Here is a 26485-nt window from a genome sequence, read left to right on the forward strand (position 1 = left end):
GATAGGGCCCATAGAAGCCGAGATATGGACCTCCAAAGTTTGAGATTTTTCATTTTTAGGGTATACCCCCCCGTATCGAATTTTTCACCAAAAATTGATTTTTTTTTAATATGAACTAACTATACCAGCGGCTTGTTCCCATCACCTACAACACGAAAACACCGGGTTATAATGAGTTTCGAGAAAAACTAAGGGAATTATAGCACTTTGAAAATGCGAAAAATCGATTTTCTTTAAACCCGAAAATAGCTATAGAAACCTCTATCAGCGGCTTATTCCCATCACCCACATTACGAAATCACCGGATTATAACAGAATTCGACCAGAACAAGTGGAATTATAGCACTTTAAAAATTCGGAAAAAAGTCAATTTTCGACCCCGTTTTTGAGCCCAAAAATGGGCCACAAAAATGCGAGATCTCAGCTAATATGGGAGCTACGACCTTGCGGATGGTCTCGTTGGATTCAGGAGGACGAAACTAAGTCAAAACCGTTGGAATTTTCCCGATAGGGCCCATAGAAGCCGAGATATGGACCTCCAAAGTTTGAGATTTTTCATTTTTAGGGTATACCCCCCCGTATCGAATTTTTCATCAAAAACTGATTTTTTTAAAATATGATTTAACTATACCAGCGGCTTGTTCCCATCACCTACAACACGAAAACACCGGGTTATAATGAGTTTCGAGAAAAACTAAGGGAATTATAGCACTTTGAAAATGCGAAAAATCGATTTTCTTTAAACCCGAAAATAGCTATAGAAACCTCTATCAGCGGCTTATTCCCATCACCCACATTACGAAATCACCGGATTATAACAGAATTCGACCAGAACAAGTGGAATTATAGCACTTTAAAAATTCGGAAAAAAGTCAATTTTCGACCCCGTTTTTGAGCCCAAAAATGGGCCACAAAAATGCGAGATCTCAGCTAATATGGGAGCTACGACCTTGCGGATGGTCTCGTTGGATTCAGGAGGACGAAACTAAGTCAAAACCGTTGGAATTTTGCCGATAGGGCCCATAGAAGCCGAGATATGGACCTCCAAAGTTTGAGATTTTTCATTTTTAGGGTATACCCCCCCGTATCGAATTTTTCACCAAAAATTGATTTTTTTAAAATATGAACTAACTATACCAGCGGCTTGTTCCCATCACCTACAACACGAAAACACCGGGTTAATTTTCCCGATAGGGCCCATAGAAGCCGAGATATGGACCTCCAAAGTTTGAGATTTTTCATTTTTAGGGTATACCCCCCCGTATCGAATTTTTCATCAAAAACTGATTTTTTTAAAATATGATTTAACTATACCAGCGGCTTGTTCCCATCACCTACAACACGAAAACACCGGGTTATAATGAGTTTCGAGAAAAACTAAGGGAATTATAGCACTTTGAAAATGCGAAAAATCGATTTTCTTTAAACCCGAAAATAGCTATAGAAACCTCTATCAGCGGCTTATTCCCATCACCCACATTACGAAAACACCGGATTATAACAGAATTCGACCGGAACAAGTGGAATTATAGCACTTTGAAAATTCGGAAAAAAGTCAATTTTCGACCCTGTTTTTGAGCCCAAAAATGGGCCACAAAAATGCGAGATCTCAGCTAATATGGGAGCTACGACCTTGCGGATGGTCTCGTTGAATTCAGGAGGACGAAACTAAGTCAAAACCGTTGGAATTTTCCCGATAGGGCCCATAGAAGCCGAGATATGGACCTCCAAAGTTTGAGATTTTTCATTTTTAGGGTATACCCCCCCGTATCGAATTTTTCACCAAAAATTGATTTTTTTTTAATATGAACTAACTATACCAGCGGCTTGTTCCCATCACCTACAACACGAAAACACCGGGTTATAATGAGTTTCGAGAAAAACTAAGGGAATTATAGCACTTTGAAAATGCGAAAAATCGATTTTCTTTAAACCCGAAAATAGCTATAGAAACCTCTATCAGCGGCTTATTCCCATCACCCACATTACGAAATCACCGGATTATAACAGAATTCGACCAGAACAAGTGGAATTATAGCACTTTAAAAATTCGGAAAAAAGTCAATTTTCGACCCCGTTTTTGAGCCCAAAAATGGGCCACAAAAATGCGAGATCTCAGCTAATATGGGAGCTACGACCTTGCGGATGGTCTCGTTGGATTCAGGAGGACGAAACTAAGTCAAAACCGTTGGAATTTTCCCGATAGGGCCCATAGAAGCCGAGATATGGACCTCCAAAGTTTGAGATTTTTCATTTTTAGGGTATACCCCCCCGTATCGAATTTTTCATCAAAAACTGATTTTTTTAAAATATGATTTAACTATACCAGCGGCTTGTTCCCATCACCTACAACACGAAAACACCGGGTTATAATGAGTTTCGAGAAAAACTAAGGGAATTATAGCACTTTGAAAATGCGAAAAATCGATTTTCTTTAAACCCGAAAATAGCTATAGAAACCTCTATCAGCGGCTTATTCCCATCACCCACATTACGAAATCACCGGATTATAACAGAATTCGACCAGAACAAGTGGAATTATAGCACTTTAAAAATTCGGAAAAAAGTCAATTTTCGACCCCGTTTTTGAGCCCAAAAATGGGCCACAAAAATGCGAGATCTCAGCTAATATGGGAGCTACGACCTTGCGGATGGTCTCGTTGGATTCAGGAGGACGAAACTAAGTCAAAACCGTTGGAATTTTGCCGATAGGGCCCATAGAAGCCGAGATATGGACCTCCAAAGTTTGAGATTTTTCATTTTTAGGGTATACCCCCCCGTATCGAATTTTTCACCAAAAATTGATTTTTTTAAAATATGAACTAACTATACCAGCGGCTTGTTCCCATCACCTACAACACGAAAACACCGGGTTAATTTTCCCGATAGGGCCCATAGAAGCCGAGATATGGACCTCCAAAGTTTGAGATTTTTCATTTTTAGGGTATACCCCCCCGTATCGAATTTTTCATCAAAAACTGATTTTTTTAAAATATGATTTAACTATACCAGCGGCTTGTTCCCATCACCTACAACACGAAAACACCGGGTTATAATGAGTTTCGAGAAAAACTAAGGGAATTATAGCACTTTGAAAATGCGAAAAATCGATTTTCTTTAAACCCGAAAATAGCTATAGAAACCTCTATCAGCGGCTTATTCCCATCACCCACATTACGAAAACACCGGATTATAACAGAATTCGACCGGAACAAGTGGAATTATAGCACTTTGAAAATTCGGAAAAAAGTCAATTTTCGACCCTGTTTTTGAGCCCAAAAATGGGCCACAAAAATGCGAGATCTCAGCTAATATGGGAGCTACGACCTTGCGGATGGTCTCGTTGGATTCAGGAGGACGAAACTAAGTCAAAACCGTTGGAATTTTCCCGATAGGGCCCATAGAAGCCGAGATATGGACCTCCAAAGTTTGAGATTTTTCATTTTTAGGGTATACCCCCCTGTATCGAATTTTTCACCAAAAATTGATTTTTTTTAAATATGAACTAACTATACCAGCGGCTTGTTCCCATCACCTACAACACGAAAACACCGGGTTATAATGAGTTTCGAGAAAAACTAAGGGAATTATAGCACTTTGAAAATGCGAAAAATCGATTTTCTTTAAACCCGAAAATAGCTATAGAAACCTCTATCAGTGGCTTATTCCCATCACCCACATTACGAAAACACCGGATTATAACAGAATTCGACCAGAACAAGTGAAATTATAGCACTTTGAAAATTCGGAAAAAAGTCAATTTTCGACCCCGTTTTTGAGCCCAAAAATGGGCCACAAAAATGCGAGATCTCAGCTTATATGGGAGCTACGACCTTGCGGATGGTCTCGTTGGATTCAGGAGGACGAAACTAAGTCAAAACCGTTGGAATTTTCCCGATAGGGCCCATAGAAGCCGAGATATGGACCTCCAAAGTTTGAGATTTTTCATTTTTAGGGTATACCCCCCCGTATCGAATTTTTCATCAAAAATTGATTTTTTTAAAATATGAACTAACTATACCAGCGGCTTGTTCCCATCACCTACAACACGAAAACACCGGGTTATAATGAGTTTCGAGAAAAACTAAGGGAATTATAGCACTTTGAAAATGCGAAAAATCGATTTTCTTTAAACGCGAAAATAGCTATAGAAACCTCTATCAGCGGCTTATTCCCATCACCCACATTACGAAAACACCGGATTATAACAGAATTCGACCAGAACAAGTGAAATTATAGCACTTTGAAAATTCGGAAAAAAGTCAATTTTCGACCCCGTTTTTGAGCCCAAAAATGGGCCACAAAAATGCGAGATCTCAGCTAATATGGGAGCTATGACCTTGCGGATGGTCTCGTTGGATTCAGGAGGACGAAACTAAGTCAAAACCGTTGGAATTTTCCCGATAGGGCCCATAGAAGCCGAGATATGGACCTCCAAAGTTTGAGATTTTTCATTTTTAGGATATACCCCCCCGTATCGAATTTTTTACCAAAAATTAATTTTTTTAAAATATGAACTAACTATACCAGCGGCTTGTTCCCATCACCATTTCCATTTTGACTTTTTTGACAGTAAATTTAAAATATCTGTAAAAATGTGAATTTTTTGTTTTGTAATTGTATTGCGGTCTTCTGTAAAATGTAAGCAATAATTATAGTAATTTTTAAGCAATATTACTAAAGATTTACTGTAGTCTTGTACTTTTACAATGGTTTTAATGTAACGATTGAATGAAAAATCATTGGAAACGTATATGCAAATTATTGCAGCCTAACTTAGCGAATATGCTAAAACCAAAAGATCCACTTTTTGTATCCAAACAAGTAGCCATATGTGTGTTTAAATACTGCAGTTGTGCAGAATATAGAGTAGTGGGCTCGGTATTCTGGATCCACAAATCCACAGTAAAAAAATGTGTATTCAATGTAACAGAGGCAATCATTACTCTCATGCTGGCAAGCTATCTATATATGCCAAATTTCCTTGAAGCCGAAGAAATTGCCTCACATTTTGAGAAATATCGTCCATTAAATTTCATGTTACTATCTTGCATTTCAAAATTCAAAACAAGAAATATAATAATCAAGATATCATGTAAGCAAATTTTGAATTTGAAGGTTATATTGCACCTGACTTAAAATATTCGCGTGAAATTTAAATTTAATGCTTCAATAAAGTCCGAAGTGTTTACCACGTAAATAATAAATTTAATCTACCCTATGCAGGAAGGACCAAATTGGAGGACTAAAATTTAATCCACTAGTGTTTACATCGATTAAAAAATACTAATCTACACTCTTCCAAGCCTCAAAAATTGTTTTACAAACTTTACCTTACTTTAGCTCGGACTCGAATAATGATGGAGTGGCTGAGAGGATTTTTTTACGCCAGGGTCAATTGAAAGATGGTTTACTTCAGCTCTTCTAAACATACAGTCAGTCAGAAATAAGGTGGATGAGTTGAGTTTGTTTTTTGTTGAAGAGAATAATCCTGATATTGTTATTTTAACCGAGCATTGGCTCAAGCCAAATGAACTTTTTTTCATGGAGGGCTACATTTTGGTGTCCATCTTTTCTCGCAGTCAGTATAATCATGGTGGAATACCGATAAGGTGCAGGAATTACTTTTATCATGACTTCCGTTTTGTTAATGTTGATAAGTTTGATTCTTTTTTGGATGAAAAGGCTTGTCAATTTTCCATTGTATACTGCAAGAAAATTAACTGGTACATCCTAAGTTTCTACAGATTTCCTTCTGCAAATGTTAAAGTATTTATTGTTAGAGTGTATTTTGAGTGAAATATCAATCAGCGCCTCAATAGTTCTCACTAGTGACCTAGATGTGGATTTATTAGACTCTGGTTCCTCTGAGACTAGCTTGGCCTTGAGTGGGATGTTTAAATCTTCTAATCTTATACTATGTACGTGGATCGGCCCACCCATCTCACAGCTCAGTCAGAAACACTTTTAGACTATGTTTGCTGAACTTATGGTAACACAAAGGTTATTTCTAATGTGCTAAATCCTGGGCTACCCGAGCACTATGCTGTGTTGTGCTCCTTTCTGGAAAACACCAATCATTCTGTGGGCATAGATAGGGTAGGAAGATTGTACACTAGAAAAAATTTTCATAATTTTAAAGAACTTTGTAATGCAGCAGACTGGGAAAATTTAATGTTGGAGGATAGTAATGAACCCCCTTATAAAATTTCACAATAAGTTGGTACATTTTTTCGATTTAGCTTTCCCCTTAGTTAAAATTAAGAAAAAAAAGAAATCTCTGGTACACTAAAAGACTGCTAACTTCGGGTAAAAATCTCAAATCGTTGCATTACATTAGAAAATTTGCAATTGGTAATGCACATTTTGGGTCTTATGTTAATAAGTACCACAGGATTTACCGAAACTCTATTAAGCTGGCAAACAACCTATATTACTCTAAAAGAATTGAACGATCATCCAACAAATCTCCTTTGACTTGGAAAATTGTTGACAACATGAGGGGTAGTGTACAATGTGATCCTGTTTCTGAAGCTTTATCAGCTAAGTCCCTTAACACTTATTATCAGGGTATTTCCTTGTATCTCTCTGAGCATTTACCCCAGTGTAATGTCGATCTAGTCCCTTACTAGCATTCAAGTCCCTGAAACATTTTTCCTTGGACCTACAGATCCAAATGAGATTAAAGATGTCCTGCGTGACATAAAGAGTAAGAATTCTGGTGAGTGGGATGGAGTTTTGGTGAGAGTACTTGCTGCATTGCCACAAACCTCACCCTTTGCACTTTCTGAAGTAATCAATATTTCTTTTTCATCTGGATCTTTTCCTTATTCTCTTAAAGAGGCTTTGGTGATTCCATTGTACAAAAGAGGTGACCACCACAGTCTATCAAATTTTAGGCCAATAGCTCTGCTTCCCACTCTTGGCAGGGTAATTGAGAGACTGGTTAAAACTCGTGTGATGGACTTTCTTAGAAGGCATGGACTTCTTAGCGTCTATCAGTTTAGTTTTCGGGAGAAAGTCGACACGGGCGATGCTATTTTCAACCTTTTGGAGAGTCTCTACTTGGGGTGAATTCTGGTGAGTGTGCGGCAACAGTTTTCTGTGACTTTTAATTGTGTAAGTCACAGAATTCTGCTGCGGAAGCTCGAGATCTATGGTTTCGGTCCTATCTTTCCCGTAGAACATAGAGAGTGCTCTTTGGCGACACTAAGTCTGGTATTCATTGATGCTGGTGTGCCTCAGGGCTTTGTCCTCGGCCCCATTTTGTTCTTGTTATACGTCACTAGTCCGCCTCTGGTCCCTGTTTCTGGAAAGCTTACACTTTTTGCCGATGATCACTATACTTTGGCATTATATTAGCCCTGAAAGAATGAGAGTTACCTTTTAACATCGCTAAAAACAAAATTCTATCCTTTAGGTCTGGTCTAGAGGCAGTTATACTTTGCATAATAATTTAATCAGTCCATCTGTCGCAAGCAAATTTTTGGGTGTGACGATCGATAAGTTTTTAAAGTTTGAAGACCACAACTCTTGCAAAAAAAAATTGTGATCTAACTGTTATGCAATTAGTGTAATTCCTAATTCCCTTAATTCCCTTTGTTGTAGCCAAAAATGCTTAACATGCATCTCATTTAATCCCATCTTATGTATGGAATTGTCTTCTGGGGAGTTTGTTCCCAGTATCTGTTTAATTCTTTATTTGTTATGCAGAAGAAGGTAATTCGCTATATGTGCCATCCTAACCTTGCCCTCCTTATTTATAATGGAAACAGCTTGTATTGTTCATAAAAAATACAAACATGAGCTTAATTCTCCACCTGAGTACAATCTTCCTAACACATTTTCTCTGCCTCTTCCTATTCCAAGATCTGAGAGGGTAAGGGCCTCGTTTGTATATGGTGGCAGCAGGAAGCTTTTTAATCATTTATAAATTTATTCATTCGTAAATTTAGGAAAGAATTAAAGACATTTTGACAAAGTGAAGCTTTTACTCATTGGATGAATTTTACGCCAGACATTTTTATTTACTGACTTGATACAGGTATTTTATAAGTTTTAAACAACTTTAATAACTTTTAGGATTATAACAATAAAGTGATTTTTGAATTTGAATTGATGACGTCTTTTGATCCAAGCACCAAATATTTGATACTTCCGGTGTAAACTAGGCGATTATTGATTAAGCACTCACAAAAAATGATCAAAATAGCATTTTTGCCAAAATAAGTGAGGCGAGTTCCAAATTGCCTAGAGGCGGTGAGAGTTCAAATCCGACACTATTTATTTAAGATTTTACTTTTTTTTTTAAACTCATTTTTGACTGACTAGTCCAAAATCATTTATTTACTTTTGCAACTGCCCTCGTATTTGGGCCACGCACAGATGCAATTGACACTTACCAAATCTATCTACGGTACCAACCTAAGAAACTCACATAAGCCCAGTTAATTGCCCTTTTTGTCCTAATTAGGCACAAATAATGAGCTAAACCTTATAAAGACACTTAAATATAAGTTATTTACGTATATATCTGTAATAAACTGAGCAAATTTTAATAAAAAAAAGTTAAGTCTGACTAATAATTAAGCATCTTAGGTTGGCGACCCTGTCGGAAAAAAATGGCAGTAAACAGGTGTCGGTCAAAAATTGAAGCCAAGAAGTGGCGATGGCATAAAATTAAAAAAAAATAGTAGGGGGAGGATAAACAGAACAGAGCACACAACAACAGATGGATTTTTCTCACGTAGCGCGGTTCCCGTGGAACTGATAATTCAATTCGCTGTCACCGATGCTCTCGGAAAGTCTATCCTACTTAATTCCCTGTGTATGTGTTTATATTGATAAAAAATGTGCGCCCCATAAAACTAACCCCTAAGATGCCTCATCAGTACGGTTTGCCGGGTATCGCCCATGCCCAATCACCCCCAACGCCTCCGCCCCAACATGGGGCTATGTATCCACGATTCGCGGGGGCAGTAGTCCCAGGGGGCTATAGGGGCGAAGACCAACGTCTCACCAGAGAAGCCATGGAGAAGTACTTACGTGAGAGATCTGATATGGTAATAGTGATTTTACATGCCAAAGTGGCCCAAAAGAGTTATGGAAATGAAAAAAGATTCTTCTGCCCTCCACCTTGTATTTATTTGTTCGGTGACGGTTGGAGGTTGAGGCAAGAAAAAATGCTTAGAGAGGGTGAATCTGAACAGGCAGCACAATTATGTGCTTTTATCGGAATAGGGAATTCAGACCAGGACATGCAGCAGCTTGATTTGAATAATGGAAAACAGTATTGTGCTGCAAAGACTCTGTATATATCAGATTCTGATAAGAGAAAACATTTTATGTTGTCAGTGAAAATGTTTTATGGTTCCGGGCATGATATTGGTGTGTTTCACAGTAAAAGAATTAAAGTGATATCAAAACCTTCAAAGAAGAAGCAGAGTTTAAAGAATGCAGATTTGTGTATAGCTAGTGGTACTAAAGTGGCTCTATTTAATAGGTTAAGGTCTCAAACTGTCTCGACTAGGTACTTGCATGTAGAAAATGGACATTTTCATGCCAGTTCCACGCAATGGGGCGCTTTCACCATTCATTTGCTAGATGATAATGAATCTGAGAGTGAGGAGTTTCAGGTGCGAGATGGCTACATACACTATGGATCTACTGTTAAATTAGTTTGTTCAGTTACGGGTATGGCTTTACCAAGATTAATTATAAGAAAGGTTAGTAAAATTTCTAATATAGGTATGTATTTTTAATTTTTATTTATCAATACAAAGAAAAAATAACTATAAATAAGTTACATATAATACAGAAAAGTTGTAACAAAAAAGAGGTTAGTAATATGAGTAAGTATTACATAAAATGCATTATTTTTTCTCTTATATTATGAATTTATTCAAAACAAGTTATCCTTCCACAATAAAGAAATATTTCCACAATACCGAAAATGATTGAAAAATATTAGTCTGTTAGCGGTTATAAAATAATTTTATTTTAATTTGAACTATAACCTCAATACACCACTAAATTCTAAAGTCTTGGTCCTTAGTGTGGTACTTACAGATGATTTGATTTTCCCCTTGTAGCACTATTCTGAAATATAATCCTTAATTACCACCTCATACTAATATTCCACACTAGAAGAGGTCTGTACCTTATAATTTATAAAATAACTATTAATTGCAATATACAATTATTCCGAAATACTTATTTCAATTCACTTGTGTCTTCAATAATATTAATAGTAGTATATATAAGTAGAGGCTACATGATTTTTATTTATGTTCAGAGTTAATATAAAGATATTAAGAAAGTTGTGAATTTGTCCAAAGCCAATTATCAGCTTTTCACTCAGTTACTCCCAAGGTTGAAAAACTTGGAAAATCATCTGCATAGGCTGTGAATTTTTTCTGATATTTTTATTTCTTTAATTCAAAAGGTATTAAATTTTTTTCCTCATGATAGTTTTGGTTCCCATTAGTCCAAAAAATTCAATTCCATTCAAGATACCCTCAAATGGGTCAAAAATGTATGAAAAACCATGTACTGTACTAATAGGGTACTGTACAAAAATAAAATTTTTTTTATTTGCATCAAAAACTAATACAAAGTTTCAGAGTTTGAAAAATATAAATTATCTTATTAAATTTTACAATTAAGTTAACAATTATGACATGAACTTACATTATTAAATAAATAATGTCTTTTATTATATTAGAGAGATCCATAAGAAAAATACAAATAGAGATTGAATTAGCCTTGTTCATCCCTCATTGAATTGTTGTTCAAACCACTCTCAGGTACTTGATATGAGTACCAAGACTTAGTTATAGATAATAATCATATTGTACATTTACAACTTATAAAATATTAGAATAAAAACTGAAAAAAAAACAACAATAATCTCTTTTTGTACTTAAATTTATTAATACTCAGTTGTCCTGTTATTAAGAATTAAAAATGTTTTGTACATTTTAAATAAATAGTAGATTCTTGGTTCCAGGTTTTTTTGTTTCGATTCTGTGAAGATTTAATTTGGGTTTTGCTTTTAAAGAGCATTAATAATAAATTTTGTTATTAAAAGTGAGTGATTATATGTAATACTTTAGCATAATGACAAAACAAACTCTGTATAAAATTACAGCTTAAACAGCATTTTATACTGAATAATAAAATAAAATTCAGTAATTTGAATGAATGGCTAGTTTATAAAAGTTTATAAGATAAATTTTAGTATCTAACAGGATAAATTTATTTTTCTCTGTAACCTTTTCATAGGGGTGTAACAAACGATTCATGGGTGTAACATCTTCTTAAGGAGTCAATGGAAAACTCAAAATATTCAATTTCTTCCCTGAACTTTTCTCTTATTGTTGCCAATATTACATATTCTTTTCTGGCGTACATAGAATAAATTGTGTCCCGAATTCTATGTTTCAAATATGTTGTAATTTTGGTTTTTGCTGTCTTTTGCTTGGAAGATATACGGGCTGCATAATCCTGATCTGATTTTATCCCATTCTTCTTTATATTTGCAATCGTTGTTGTGCTCAATTTTGTTGCATCTGCGGCTTGCTCTATAACATTCTCAATTTGAAGTGCAATTCCGTTTTGGACCGGTTATTTATGTCCCATTATTTATGATTAATTATAATAATATTTGTTAATTGTTAAGTTTGTTAATAATACAATACATACTACAAGATTTTTTTAAATTTTTTGGGAATGAAAGTATATACACGAATATAAAAATATAATAATATGCTGCTAAAATAAATCATTTGTTAATTTCTAAACATATAAAAATACATAGCAGACTATTAATTTCTGAAGGCGATGGTAAAGTTTCTAACCTAATATTGATTGGCAAAAATATCTACGCCATACGTTTTTTCTCACCTGGATGACGTAACTACAAATGGGTATAATTTCGACTTTAATAATAGAATATTCTCAGTCAAAAATTCTTGCCGAGAGTTTTCTAAACTATCATCTATTTTTTTTGTTCTTTAATTACTTCACATTTACAGAAGCCGAAATAAATATAGAAATTAAAGAAGAGGGCATATCAGACAAATTATTATAATCTAAAAATATAATTCATGGAAATAAATATAGTTATAATTTATGCAAATATTTACAAAATTAACACACAATTTATTGAAGTAAAGCAAATTTTGCTACAAAACTTGTTAGGTCACAATTTCAAATTTTAAAAGTTAACTATTGTAGTCAACATTTATAATTATTTAATATCATTATTCCTTGTTTAACTATACTAAAATACCACCATTTTAGGTTGACAAACAACAAGCACTCCTAGAAGCAGATGATCCAGTCTCCCAGCTTCATAAGTGTGCCTTTTACATGAAAGACACTGAAAGAATGTACTTGTGTCTCTCCCAAGAGAGAATCATCCAGTTCCAAGCCACTCCTTGTCCCAAAGAACCAAACAAGGAGATGATTAATGACGGAGCCTGTTGGACCATCATTTCCACTGATAAGGCTGAATATCAGTTTTATGAAGGGATGGGTCCTGTTAGATCTCCAGTAACACCTGTACCAATAGTCCACAGTCTTCATTTGAATGGTGGCGGTGATGTGGCAATGCTGGAACTGACTGGAGATAATTTTTCTCCCTCTTTGCAAGTTTGGTTTGGGGATGTGGAGGCTGAGACCATGTACAGGTGTCAGGAGAGCATGTTGTGTGTTGTACCTGATATTTCTCAGTTTAGAGGAGAGTGGTTGTGGGTAAGTTAATGATCATTATTTTCAAATTAATTTGAAATTGAATATTATATGTAAGGATATAGTAAAGAACTGAAATACAGAACAATTTTATCTAAATATAGAATGTTTTTAAAAAATCAGTATTCTGTATCAAATTCTTTACATAATTCATGTGACATACATTTTCATATCTTTTTTAATAACGTTTTTACAGAAAAGGAGACTTTACGAAAAGAAATATATATTTGATTAAGAATTATTGAAACTGCCTAAACTATTAACTTCTTCTATTTATTTAAAAATTATTATATAACATCAAATTTTTTACATGTTAAAACAACAAAATTGTATCTTTCAATATGTTTTGTTTATAGCAAATTTGATTTACCCATACAAATAGTTGATTCATGCTATAACAAATTACAGTTTTACACACATATCACAAGAAGATTTATGTAAAGAACATTAAAATATGTACTAATAGAAATATTTCAAATCATACAAAAAATTTATAGAAATACTTTTATTTATTTAATGAATGCGACCTTATTTATATTATAGTCTATTTAAAATGAATTCGAACGGCGCTAAAATTGGGGAACGGTCAAGAATCCACAACAAGGTACTAAAAAAAATAAACAAAATATATGGGAACCGTCCTGGTATACTTTAGGCTGTCTGGCCCCGGAATCACCAGGCTCCGGACCGTTCAACGATCAATTTTTTGGCAGAGAGAGATACGACGATGAGAGCGCAATATCGCGTAAAAGACGAGGAAAAAGACTGCGAAGTCGAGTTTGAGGGTTAGATTATTGGACGGGCCGTGGTTTTACATGTGCGGGCGGCTGGGGATGATATTTTATTTCTAATTTCTATTATTTTATATTTAAATATCTGTTTGGCAGGTACTTAAAAGTGTGCTCCCTTATTGTCGTTTCTTTATCGCTTTATTTAGTAGTTTTTGGCAGTTCTTTTTATAAGCTGTTTTTTGTTCTGTTTTTGCTGTTGTTGTTGTTGTTGCTGCTGTGTTGCTGTTTTTGTTGTTGTTGCTGTGTTGCTGTTTTTGTTGCTAAATGCGTTTTTTATCGTTAATTTTCGTAAATTATACGACCAAGATGGCATTGTGGACACCCTTTGATGTGTCAGATAACGAAGCTGAAAGGTTCGGAACATAACGAATTTTTAAATAAAGACCTACATGTTCAATCACAGCGGCTAATATTAAATATTTTTAATTGCTTGAAAAGTGAAATGCCTGAAGCCTCACAAAATCAAATTTTAACAAGAATTTGTGAGCTTACTAAGCTGGCTCGTACCACCGTTTACAGTGTGATAAAAGCAGGAAATGTCATTGATCATTCTGTAAAACGAAATGTGATAAAAAACTTAAAAAAATTGATGATAGCGACAAAAATGTTATTCGTCGATCTATTTATCAATTTTATAGTGAAAACAAAGTTCCATCATTAGAAGACATTCAAAGAAAGCTACTAATGGATTATCTCGACTAAAAATATAAAAGTCTTGCTACATTACGTTGTGTATTAGTAGAATGTGGATTTAAATATAAAAAGTTAGATAAAAGGATGGTTATTATGGAATCTCCTCGAATTGTAACATGGCGACAGGAATATTTAGAAAAAATAAAGGAATACCGTCAATTAAACAGGAACATAGTTTACCTAGATGAAACTTGGTATGATACTCATGATGTCGTTAAGTATGGTTGGCTGGACGACACTAAAAAGTGCTCACTAAGTGGACCAAGTTCTCGCGGTAAACGTGTTATAATTTTACACGCAGGTGGTGATAACGGCTTCATCCCCAATGCGTTGTTGTTGTCGACCAAAAATATAAAGGATTCGTCGGCTGATTACCATAAGGACATGGCAGCCAATCTATTTGAAAAATGGTTTGCTGAGCAATTGATTCCCAATTTACCTGAAAACTCGGTGATTGTGATGGACAACGCGTCGTACCATTCGCGTTTATATCAAAAAATCCCAAATAATTCCACAAAAAAGGATGAAATTCTTAAATTTATGGGAAGCAAAAATATAAGCATTCCACAAAAAGCCACAAAGAAAATTTTATTAGAATCCATAAAAAATGAGCATTTAAAAAAAAAATATGTTATCGATAAACTCTGCGAGGCAAATGGCCACACCGTATTCGTCTACCGCCGTACTACTGTATTTTTAATCCCATAGAGATGATTGGGGCTACTTTAAAGGACCGAATTAGAAAATATAATCAATCTCCAACTAACGATACATTTGTATTAGAAACTATAAGGGCAGTTGTAGAAGAAATTAATAAAACAGACATATATGGAGAAATTGTGTTCGGAGTGTTATTGAAAAAGAGAATGAGTATGGTATTTCACCTCATGTTAACCCCATTGTTATAAATCCAAGTTTAGACTCCAGTTCCGAAGATTGAAACAGTGATTTTTGAGTTTTTTTTATAAACATTTTAATTACTAAGTATAATGAATAATAATAAATATAATAAGTTTATAAATCCTCGTATAAATCATTTGAATTACATTATCGCTTACTTTTACTGAATATAACTAGTTTTTATCTATACAAGGTACCTATTCGAATTTAAGTTCAATATGTTATAACAAAACTACTAAAAAAAGTATATAAAATATTAGCTAAATAATAAAACATGCGTAACATTACAGGCAATAACTATCCTAAAATAGAGTGATTAAAATTTTATTAAATATAACCAATTAATGGATTTTTAAAATATTTTAGGAAATAATAGCTCTGCATTTTTTGCACCCCATGCTTTATAAAGAAGATGCCGTTTATTCATTGTGAATTGGTTTTTTTGCTGTTTGAATTCATTTTAAATAGACTATACAGACAAGGAACTCAGACTCAAAGACAAAAAATGTTTAAAAAAGATAGTTAGTGGAAGATATTAAAAGGTAACTTATGAAAGAATTTCATACCTATATAATCAAGCCTAGATTGTAGCAACAGAATACTGGCTTTACATCTTCCATGCAACTGTGTGTTTGAAACTGCATTATATTTTCTTTAACATTCACAAATAAAACGGCTCGAAAAGTGAGAATCTCCAAATCCTTAAAAGCCTATTGGCAATTTTCCCTATAATAAAAGCCACTTCATATATAAGCTTATTTATTTAAATTAAGTTTCATGTTAAATCTACTTTTTCACATAGAAAGAAGAAAGAAAGAAAGAAAATGTGCTATATTACGTAAGAATAATCTTGTGTACAAGCATCCTACAAGCTAAAAAAACAAAACAAAAATACAATTTCAAAAATTGACAAAACAATGAACAAAATTAAACACAAGAAGACAAAACTTTTTGAACATACTTGAATTAAAGATAACTAAATAAAACAATCAATTACTAAATAAAGGTAAACTTGTTGACAAAACTAGAGAAGAAAAAAGGAAAAAAAACTTTCCAAGAATTTCTTAACTTAGCAGAACACAGGTGATTAATTTAATTTAACTGCCTTTTTTTGAATAACAAAGACAATGTTAAGTAGCCCCTTATTGGTTAAACCCCAAAAAGGCAAGCCATAGCGAATATGAGATTCAATAAGTGAAAAGTACACTGAGCGTGCAACCACCCCTCCCAGCTCTTGTTTTGCCATTCTTACTGCAAAACATCCAGAAGATAATTTCCCAGCTAAATGCAAAATATGATCTTCAAACCGATGGCGACCATCAATGGTAATTCCTAGGAATTTGCAGCACTCTTTATTCTGCAAGAGGGAATTTTCATCAAACATCAGACCCTGAACATCGCACTTAAACCCCATAATAGACGTCTTTCTTACATTAAACACAAGCCTGTTGGAAGCACACCACCCTGATAAAATCTGAAGGTCATCAAGGATACAAGTCTTAATATAATCAGAATTTTTATGGCTCCATAGTATGATGGTATCATCAGAAAACTGAACGACCTTGCCCTGCAGTTTCAATGAACTCAAGTCATCCACATACAGTAAAAATAACAGTGGTCCCAACACTGAACCCTGGGGAACGCCGCATTTTAGGGATCTAGAAGCGGACAAACGCCCAGACACTGTAGCCTTCTGAGTACGATTTGATAGATAGGACTCAAGCCATCGCAACGCTGCGCCCCTAAAACCATATTTATCGAGCTTAGATAACAGTATTCCATGATCCACACAGTCAAATGCTTTGGATAGATCACAAAACACTGCCGCCGATGACTCTCCAGAATTCAAGGACACATAGATGCTCTTCAAAAAGCTAAACACAGCATCATGAGTCCCTTTATCGGCTTGAAATCCAAACTGATTTGCAGACAAAATGCCATTATGATGTAAAAAGGACAAAATTCTGCTTTTTGCAAGTTTTTCAATTATCTTAGAGAGGGTAGACAAAATAGAAATGGGACGGAAATTACAAGGCTGATCCAAATCTCCACTCTTATGAAGAGGGATAACTACTGCCTCTTTTAAACATGAAGGAAAAATGCCAATATGTAAAGAATCTTTTGTGGCAGAAACTAAAGCATTTAAGGCTGAATCAGGCAAAAAGAGTAACAACCTCGAAGATATCCCATCAGCTCCAGATGATTTATGGTTTTTTAGGCGTTTGATTTCATTTTTTACTTCGGTAAGTTCGACAGGATGAAAGAAAAATGAATGCTCAACCGACACTTGTTGAAGATAGTGTAAGGGATCAATGTTACTATGAATGCCCTTGAGCAAGATATTAGGTATATCACAATAATAGTCGTTTAAAATGTCAGGTCTTAACTCCGGTTCAGATACTTTTCTAGTATGCATATTATATTTCTTTTAGTGCAAAAAATGATAAAGGATGCACTAGAATTTTTTTTTTAATTTAACAAAAATATTTTTATTATATTTTAGAATTATTGATTATAAAATTTTATTTATTATTAAAGTGTACTAATCACCTATCAAAATATTTAACATTTTTGTTACCTAAATCAACTTTTTAATTAAATATTTCATCATTCATTCCATCAGTGGTATAAAACTTACATCTGATGTTAGTATTTCTTTTTTTCAAATTATCACATTTTTGTATTCTATATACTTTATTTTCAACAACTACAACGTTTGAAGTCTAATATGTATGCATCTCTTATTTTATAATATCTTATTTTAACATTTATGTACTTATCTCCAAAATCTCAAAAAATATTATTTAACAATTAATACAATATCAAACTTAAGTGACAAGCTCACTTGAGTGACATTTATAAAACATTTATAATTTATGAATTATTGCTTGCACATTTAATCTCCAGACTGGGCTATGTGACCAGTTATATTGCCTTAGTATTATTAAAATCAGTATGTTCTTTTACATTCAATTTTATTAATGTTTTCTGTGTTTTAGGGTTACTTAATTGGGTATTTAAATTTTAATGATATGACATACATATTATATTTTAGTAAAATAAGTATAGTAGTGTGACCTTATTTATTTACTGACATTGACAAGTTCTAATTCTATATCTAGTTAAAAGATTTGAGTTGTGATGAAATTGAATTTTCTTAAAGTCATACATATTTGCAAATATTCTTGGTATGAGTATGCGGTTTATTTATGTATGTCCAATTTAACTTCTTGTTAGAATCTTCTTGCCAGTTCTTGGTTCGAATAATTTATTTTCAGTTTGATATTTAGTTAATTGTGAATTATTTACTGGAAGTATCTATTAAGTCCCTTATTCTTTTATTTCCTTCTCGTGCTGTAAGTTTATATGTTGCAAATATAGTGATTACTTTTATACAGTATAATTTGATAGAATCTGAATAATCTGAATATAGTGTAAAAAGGTCATAACTTTACCAGTCTAAAATCTAAAAAACTTTTGAATTTTCATAACAATGACTTTTTCTTCTCATAAATCTTCACAACTAAAGTATGACTGCATCATGCCTCATGCCTCATGCCTTCCAACGTTGCCAAATACTTTCCCTGGTGACGCTATCATATGCCTGGAAACTTGAAGCAGTTGGTGGACCTCTCTGTTAAACTTCTACTCCTTTCCTCTTGGCGCTGTCTTATTGTGAATATTTGATCTGTTGTTCATGTCTTCGGTCGGAACCCGCATTGGTAGTCTTCTAAGTTGCCTTCTGCATATAGGGGATATGCGTCCTCTTAGTACATTTGATAGCACCTTGTATGTTATATTTAGCAGGGTTATTCCCCTATAGTTTGTTCGGGTCAGCCGGTATCCTTTCTCATGAATGGGGATGATTAAGGATAAAATTCCTCTTCTTTGGTAGGGTTCACAGGAATATCCATTTTTAGTCGTTGATTTGAACAATATTTGCGATGATAAGGCGTACATCCAGTGCTGCCACTTAAGTCATATCTTCCTGCCTTTAACTTTTTTTTATGTCATACATCCTAGGTTTACGGTTAAATGACCTTACAATTTCTTTTTTGTTGCAGGTAAGACAACCGACACAAGTACCAGTATCCCTGGTAAGAAACGATGGTATAATTTACGCGACCGGTTTAACGTTCACGTATACGCCAGAACCGGGCCCGAGACCGCATTGCGACACCGCGGACGAAATTATGAGGCAGCAACAGGGCCGGACTCAGCAGCCTCAAGTAGCGCAGGCGCAAACTAGTCACCCCGCGGCAATTTCCGATTCCGCTTGGATGCACTGAATGCTGTAAGTACGCGTTTAATGAACATTATTTAAGATGTTTGTTTTTCTTTATTTTTTAATTGATAGTGTGTAAGAGTGGGGTTGTATAAACTGTAAAATACTCAAAAATTACGATACTAATAGCAATAATATTCGTCACTACGTTTGTAATTTGATGAACAACGACACTGTAAATATTTGTTTGTAATTTTTTCACAAGACGGATTTTTATATTTTTATGTGTGAGTAGCTGTTTAGAATGTACAGCGAAATGTATTGTCTCAATATATTTAATGTATTTTATAAAAAAACATACATTTGTTGTCTTTTTTCAACCTTTCTTACGTAGTTAATTACTGGGTCTTATAAATGATAAGGTTATAATTGGGATTTCCGAACAATCATACAAAAGTAACGAAATTGTTAAAAATCGTTTTTATTTCTCTATGGCTTTGTTTAAAAACCAATATACCTGATTTCATAAAGGCACTTTTGGCTACCATCAACATTTTTGGTCAAATCACCACTATATTTTTTTAAACGTCTTGCTTATCCTTTTTACTGCCAGGTAGGAATGGACAAAAATACACAGGTATTTAATATTTAGGTATAATTCTTCATAAGGATGGGTCAGAATGTGCAGTCATGAATTATAGGCCAATTTCTACATTAGTGTAAAAACATAGTGGAGCAGTTCAACTCGCCGCGCAGCTATGTTAAATCAATCTAGCCAAGCAACTAGACGTGCATCATGCCGGATCCAAGCAATCAAAATAATTTGTTCTTTCGTCAAGCAGTTGCCTGAAAGTAGCTTTTTGATTGGCCCTCTCAAGGTCACACATTGTGAAGCACATGGCGGCGAAATCGTCTGACGTTTAGACTTTGAGTATAAATAATACACGCGGAATATTTCTTTTAATATGGACAAAGAACAATTAATTAGTGCTGTTTATCGAAAACCCGAAATATGGGATCAGCGTCACAAATCTCATCACAACAGATATGTTTTGGATAAGTGCTGGGCACAAGTCGCTGTGAGTTGTGGAATTACAGGTAGGCATAAAGAAATTACGATAAAAACGTATAGTTTATTGGTATTTTTTATATTTATGATAATAATTATGTGAAACTAGTCCAATGTGAATTATTTTATGTGCATCTAATGTCCTAATGACCATATTTCTGAAAGTCTTAACCTAAGAAATGTAAACAGACTTAATAACATAATATCAAATATTATTTTTGTTAACAAAATATTCCTTAAATGAATTTCTGACCGAAACAGCCTCTGTTGTGGAACGATTGTTTCTTCTTGTTGCTTGGACATCTTGCAGCACCCCACTTATTTTGTCCTCCGCAAAGTCATTAAATATTATGTGTTCTTTGTCAATTATAGTATTGTGGAGAATACATATAGCCTTAATAATTGCATCAGCGGTGTCAGGATGAGTTTCAATAGCTTTGGTTAATATTCTCCATTTCATTGTTATAATTCCAAAGCTACAATTCAATTGTTTTTCGTGCTCGAGAAAGTCTTTTGTTAAATAGCTCATTTTCTTCATTTAGTTGGTTTCTACAGTATGGCTTCATTAAATTCTTCAACAAAGGGTACGCTTCATCGCCTATAAAAACAAAAGGCGCCTTAATATTTGAACATGGAATGTATGCTTCAGCAGGTATGTTCAGCCTTTGCCTTTCCATTAATTTATACAGTTTAGAACTCCGAAACGTTCCTCCATCGCTCTGTTTGCCATATGCCTCAATTTCAATAAATAAAAACTTACAGTTAGCATCACTGACTGCTTGTAATACAATTGAAAAATATTGCTTATAGTTGTAAAACATTGTTCCTGACCGAGTTGAGTTGAGTTGGGTTGGGTTGGGCATTTGATTCGAACATGTTTACCATCCATTGCATCTAGACATTGTGGGAAATTCCATTTGTAATAGAAACCATTGGCAATTTCTTTGAACTGTTCTTCAGTGGGTTGCTTCATATGTAAAGGCTGCAAAACTTCCCATAATAAAACAGTGATTTCTCGTACAATACTCGCAATAGTAGAGGCTCCCAATCGAAATGAAAATGTGAAACTTCTAAAAGAATTTCCACTTGCTAAGTACCTGAAACAAATTAAAAAAAGAATATTGTCTGCCAGTTAGATTTAAAATAACTTTTTTTAATAATTTATCCGAAAATAAAAATTAAAAGACAGTCCTCTTTTGGGCCTTTTTACATTATAGTTTTAAGTAACCTGTAAAATATTTGTTTTTTGCAGTTGAATCAGCTAAAAAGACGTGGAAAGTGCTAAGACAACGGTTCAAAGTGCATTTTGATAAACTTCCACCCCAGCCAGTTGCCAGCCTTTTGAAAAAAGGCTGGCAATTGGAAATTTAGATGCAGAAACTCAGGACGTTGAGGATCATAGTAATGAAACTAACAATACTATTACTGAAGATAACACACCACACGAAACTGATAGTATGTTAGCAACCACTTTTACACCTTTTTCAGAAACCTCAACTTCAGCTTCAACAAAAGCTACACCTTCGACATCATCTGCACATACAAATTTGGGGTACAGAAAAAGATTTGTCCCGAAGGACTCCATAGGACAAGGATTGCTAGAACTAGAGAGGGAGAAATTAGAAATAAAAAAACAAAAAAAGATTTCAATAAAGATGAGGACGTGGCCTTCTTTACTTCGTTATTACCTCATGTCAAAAAACTGCCTCCTGCTGAAAAGCTGCATTTTCGACTTCAGGCTCAACAAATACTGATGGAAATGGCGTATGGTTATGGGAACAGCAAAAATAAATGTTTACAACCAAAGCCAATTCCATCAACGTTACGCTCACAAGAGATTCCTGTGGAACAGCAGAACACATATTTTGATGGAGATAAATTTTATACAATTATGAAATCTCTTTAGCAAGCTCTACAAATTTAAAGGATATGTATTTGTCTCGTTTAACTCAATAAAAATGTAAAAAATGTCTGTACCTGAGTGTTACTACTAATCTTTCCTCTGCGCTAACAGGTTGTTTATGTATGTTGGTATACCTACACCTTTTCAATTCTAGCTGTAGAATATAACTAAATGTCGACTGAGACATTCGCAAATATCCGTAGAACCTATCCGGAAAACTTTTAAGACGTTGATTCAATGTATAGAATTCACCAAGTTTAGTACGTTCTTTGTTCAATGGATGCACACCCCATTTTCTGAATCTTCTTCTGGAAAGCAACCACCAGTTTACACCATTTACTTATGGAATCACTGTCACTATCGGAGCTTGAAAACATTTTTAATAAGAATTTGATGGTATAACCTTCAACAGACTGACAGCTCACTCAGGCCATGGTGGGAATTCCTCGCGAAATTCTTTCACTATGTTTTAAGCAGGCGAGTATAAATGCGCGGCGAGTTGCGATGTAAGCTGCATGGCAATTTATATATTTGTTTAAAGTGAAATTAAAGGAGTGGAGTCTAACTCAATCTAGAGATTATATTGAATATATCACCTAGACTCTAAAACTAAGTAGATGTATACATGTTTTTACAAAATTGCCAGCAGAAGCATAAATAAACCCTAATTTATTATTATTCCTGATTTAGACACAAAACTCAATTTTACAGATATCACTACTTATTTTCATCGTTAGACTTCCAAGACTTTATCAATTTTTTATTGCACAATATATATATATATTAACAATAACAATCAATAACAATATATATATATATATATATATATATAAATTGTTATTTGAATGTATTTTAGCATTGGTTAGCATTAAAATTTCGAATACAAGAAGTACATGTTATCATTATTAGTGTAATAAGTTTGATAGCACCAAATTAAGAATTTTGTTTAAACTTTTTTATTTAAAAAACTACTTTGTTTAAATTATTACTCTGTTTATTTCATAAACCCCTGACAAGGTTAACCTTTTGGGTGTTTTGTTTATTCAGACATTTTAATTTTAAACTTTATTTTACTGTATTTTGTTGAATAAACTTATTATTATTAACAAATATAATAATAATAATAAATATATTCTCCTAAAGCTTTGCCACTACATTAGAGGGCTGATATCTTCTCTTCGCCATAAGAATGATTTTGACCATAAACTCTGCTTGTCTTGGAAATCAGGTTTTTTAGATCTCTTTTGCCATTATTCATATTTGTTGCAACCCCACATATATGCACTCTATAGCACCAATTATCTGGCTTTAAATTAGATTGTTGTGAATTTTGCCTTCATGAATTTCAAGAAAAACTATTACCGACTTTTGAACATACTAATTTTTTATATGCTATTTTTTATGAGTTATATTTTAATTATATTTTAATGAATACATGGTTTATTTACCCACCCTTTTCTGGCGGATAAGTCTTTATCCACCTCTATTAAACATTAAACCAACCATACTTCCTGATTGTAGGTAAAATGTAGGTTTTAATCTCGCCTGGGTCTGTTAAAACATAAATAAACTGTGGAATCTGCTTTTGAGAGTTAACAACGTATGTTTGCAGAATATTTATTGCTTACATGTTGTGAGCTTTCCCTCCTCATCTTAACATAATGGCAACTCCTTTACGTTACTTTATCTTTTTGTTAATAATAGTACAGACAAATTCATTTCATCATTCATTAGTAACTACGGGCAGTATGCTGGAGCCATAGAAATACTCCCATGGTCACTTTTGGGTACTTCTCTCCTTTTATAAGATAACCACAATATTTGTCGATAAAGTGAAAGTGCTATATAATTTTAAAATCATATCTAATAGTAATGTTCATTGTATGCTACCTATCTATCTTAAATATTGTTAAATAAAGTCAATTAAAAATGGCTTTGCCACCTCACCAAACATAGCACATGTTCAGAAGAACCTGTGCAATAAATTGGTAAATTTAATAGAGTCAACAAGTCTTAGGTGGTACAACGAACTATATGTGAAATGAGACACAAAACTATAGTTGAACTTGATCTCATTTTATCAAAAGGCTTTGAAAGTGTGTTCAAAGGTTTAGGTCTGGGAATGGACTAACAAAGATAAGATACATTAAAAAATCCTTTGGGAAATCTGTAAGATAAGTTTATTTAAAAAAAAATCTAGATAAGGAATCAGGGTTCTATGAGATTGCAGTAAGAAATATATAGGGCAAACTAGATCAAACCAGGTTTGAGATACCAGGTTTATTTTACCATGTGAAATATGGTCGGATGGCAAAGTTAAGTTTTGATACTCATCTCTTAAATAGTGGCCATTCCATAGAAAATAAAAATTTAAAGTTGTTAAGACTCCTTAGTAATAATAGAAAAATAGGAGCATATCACAGTTTAGTATATATGTTACGGTTAATGTAATAAAGTGGTTATTATGTATATTCTGGTAATATATATAATCATCAGACAGTAGTAAATTTGAAAAATATCAATATATTTATTACTTTCACCGGTCATTCTATATATTTTCCAAAGGGTATTGGGTTGGGTTGGGTTAGAAACGAACGGTTAATGTAGCAAATTTGTATTAATACAAACGAATTTATTACATTCGCCAAACTTGTTGGCTAAAATGAATATTTTCCGGTTATTCTATACAATCTCCCGATTAATTACATTAGCCGTAACATAAGAATAAAAAATGTTTAGATTTTTGAAAAGTGTTTTGGTAAAGTGGTAATATTTTAGGTATGTTGTAATATTTTAGTATGTTGTAGTATCCAAAATTCTGAATAAAAATATTCAGATAAACAGGAGACATGTGTAATCTCAATAGTTGCTAAGATACAACTATTTGCAGTTGGTCTAGCATAGCAGAAGGAAATTGATCATACGTGATTAAGTAGGCGGTGAATGACAAATGTCGTCGTGGGTGACAGTTGGATTCATCAGTTAGCATTTACAGTATTGTCATCGCAAACTGTCAAAGTGTTAAAAATGCCGCGGATCTTTATGCACGCAGGTGCCTGCAACGGAACTGCCGAAGCATCTTCTAGAGAATATGAGGTTCGTTCGACCAGAAAACCGGTCATCGTACTGTCACGCGTTTGCGCAAAAGTTATAATACGTTCTAAGAGGCCGTTTACTGAACGATCCTAAATGCGATCCAAGCGAATCTAGGACCCTTCAGAAATTGGTTTCTGAATGGACATTTCGATACATCCCTTACTTTTAAGTTTTACTGTGTGCGAGTTTTAAGTTAATTAAATTTAAAATTTAAATTTAAACGTTAAGATAAAATCAAGGTATTTCCCACTGTCAACAAAACAATCCAAGATAACAAACACGCCGGGAAAACTAGTTTGAGGTTATACTAACTTTACCAATGAGTTCCAAGCACGTTCGTTTCTCGTAACGACACGAAACCGTACAAAATTTGCGCATGTGTATAAAACTGATCCATGCGATTTCATGATGATTCAATGAATGGTGCATATCTGGTCGCTTGGAACAAACCTATGGTCGATGATTTTCGAACAAACGACTACTGAGTCCAGGAGTATTTACTCGTGTCTTCGTCAAACTGCGTGAGACTGGTAGTGTACCCAGCAGGTTTAAATATGAACGTGCAAATCAAAAAAGACTTGGATGAATTAGAACAGATCTTTCAATCGGTGGAACGTACTCCTGGTACGAGTACACGGTGAATTGCTGTACGCATCGGTGATCCTCACCTAAAGGTATGGCAGACGTTACATGAGCAAAGTTTGAATTCATTTCATGTACCACGGGTACAACACCTGGAACCCAGTGATCTCGCTAGTAGACTGGAATTTTGTCATTGGGTAAATGCTCACCCTCAATCAATTTCATCTATATTATTCACTGATAAATCAACTTTCACTCGCGACGGTATTAACAACCATAACTGACATCAGTGGTTTGATGAAAATCCACATCAGCTGCTGCTGAATCGAATTTTTAGATGTGAAATTATTGACAGAACGTTGCTTGGACCCGTTTTATTACCACAGCGTATATAGGAACTTAAACCCACGTCGGAGCTTGCGCACATTACCGCCGTCAGTTGGCCACCAAGGTCGCCTGACCTTATTGCCCTA

The 26485-nt window shown here is 34.1% G+C and overlaps 1 protein-coding gene across 2 annotated transcripts; it reads left to right on the forward strand.

Moving 5' to 3' along the window:
* The first annotated feature begins 8611 nt into the window (after window positions 1-8611).
* On the forward strand, window positions 8612-19722 carry LOC126743546 (suppressor of hairless protein). Of its 2 annotated transcripts, XM_050450688.1 has the most exons (4): window positions 8612-9725; window positions 12304-12756; window positions 19202-19431; window positions 19495-19722. In XM_050450688.1, the coding sequence occupies exons 1-3, from the start codon at window positions 8880-8882 to the stop codon at window positions 19424-19426; spliced, it is 1524 nt and encodes a 507-aa protein (XP_050306645.1). In that variant the 5' UTR covers window positions 8612-8879; the 3' UTR covers window positions 19427-19431; window positions 19495-19722. The 2 variants fall into 2 exon arrangements, with proteins under 2 accessions (XP_050306645.1, XP_050306644.1); XM_050450687.1 differs by having other exon boundaries at window positions 19202-19722.
* The last annotated feature ends 6763 nt before the right edge of the window (window positions 19723-26485 follow it).

This window comes from Anthonomus grandis, chromosome 13 (assembly GCF_022605725.1).
Source record: "Anthonomus grandis grandis chromosome 13, icAntGran1.3, whole genome shotgun sequence".
NCBI lineage: Eukaryota > Metazoa > Arthropoda > Insecta > Coleoptera > Curculionidae > Anthonomus > Anthonomus grandis.

Coding starts and splice junctions, on each gene's coding strand:
- LOC126743546 (XM_050450687.1), top strand. CDS start 8,880: ATGCCTCATCAGTACGGTTTGCCGGGTATCGCCCATGCCCAATCACCC. Junction 9,726..12,303: donor CAAGATTAATTATAAGAAAG/GTTAGTAAAATT, acceptor CCACCATTTTAG/GTTGACAAACAACAAGCACT. Junction 12,757..19,201: donor TTAGAGGAGAGTGGTTGTGG/GTAAGTTAATGA, acceptor TTTTTGTTGCAG/GTAAGACAACCGACACAAGT.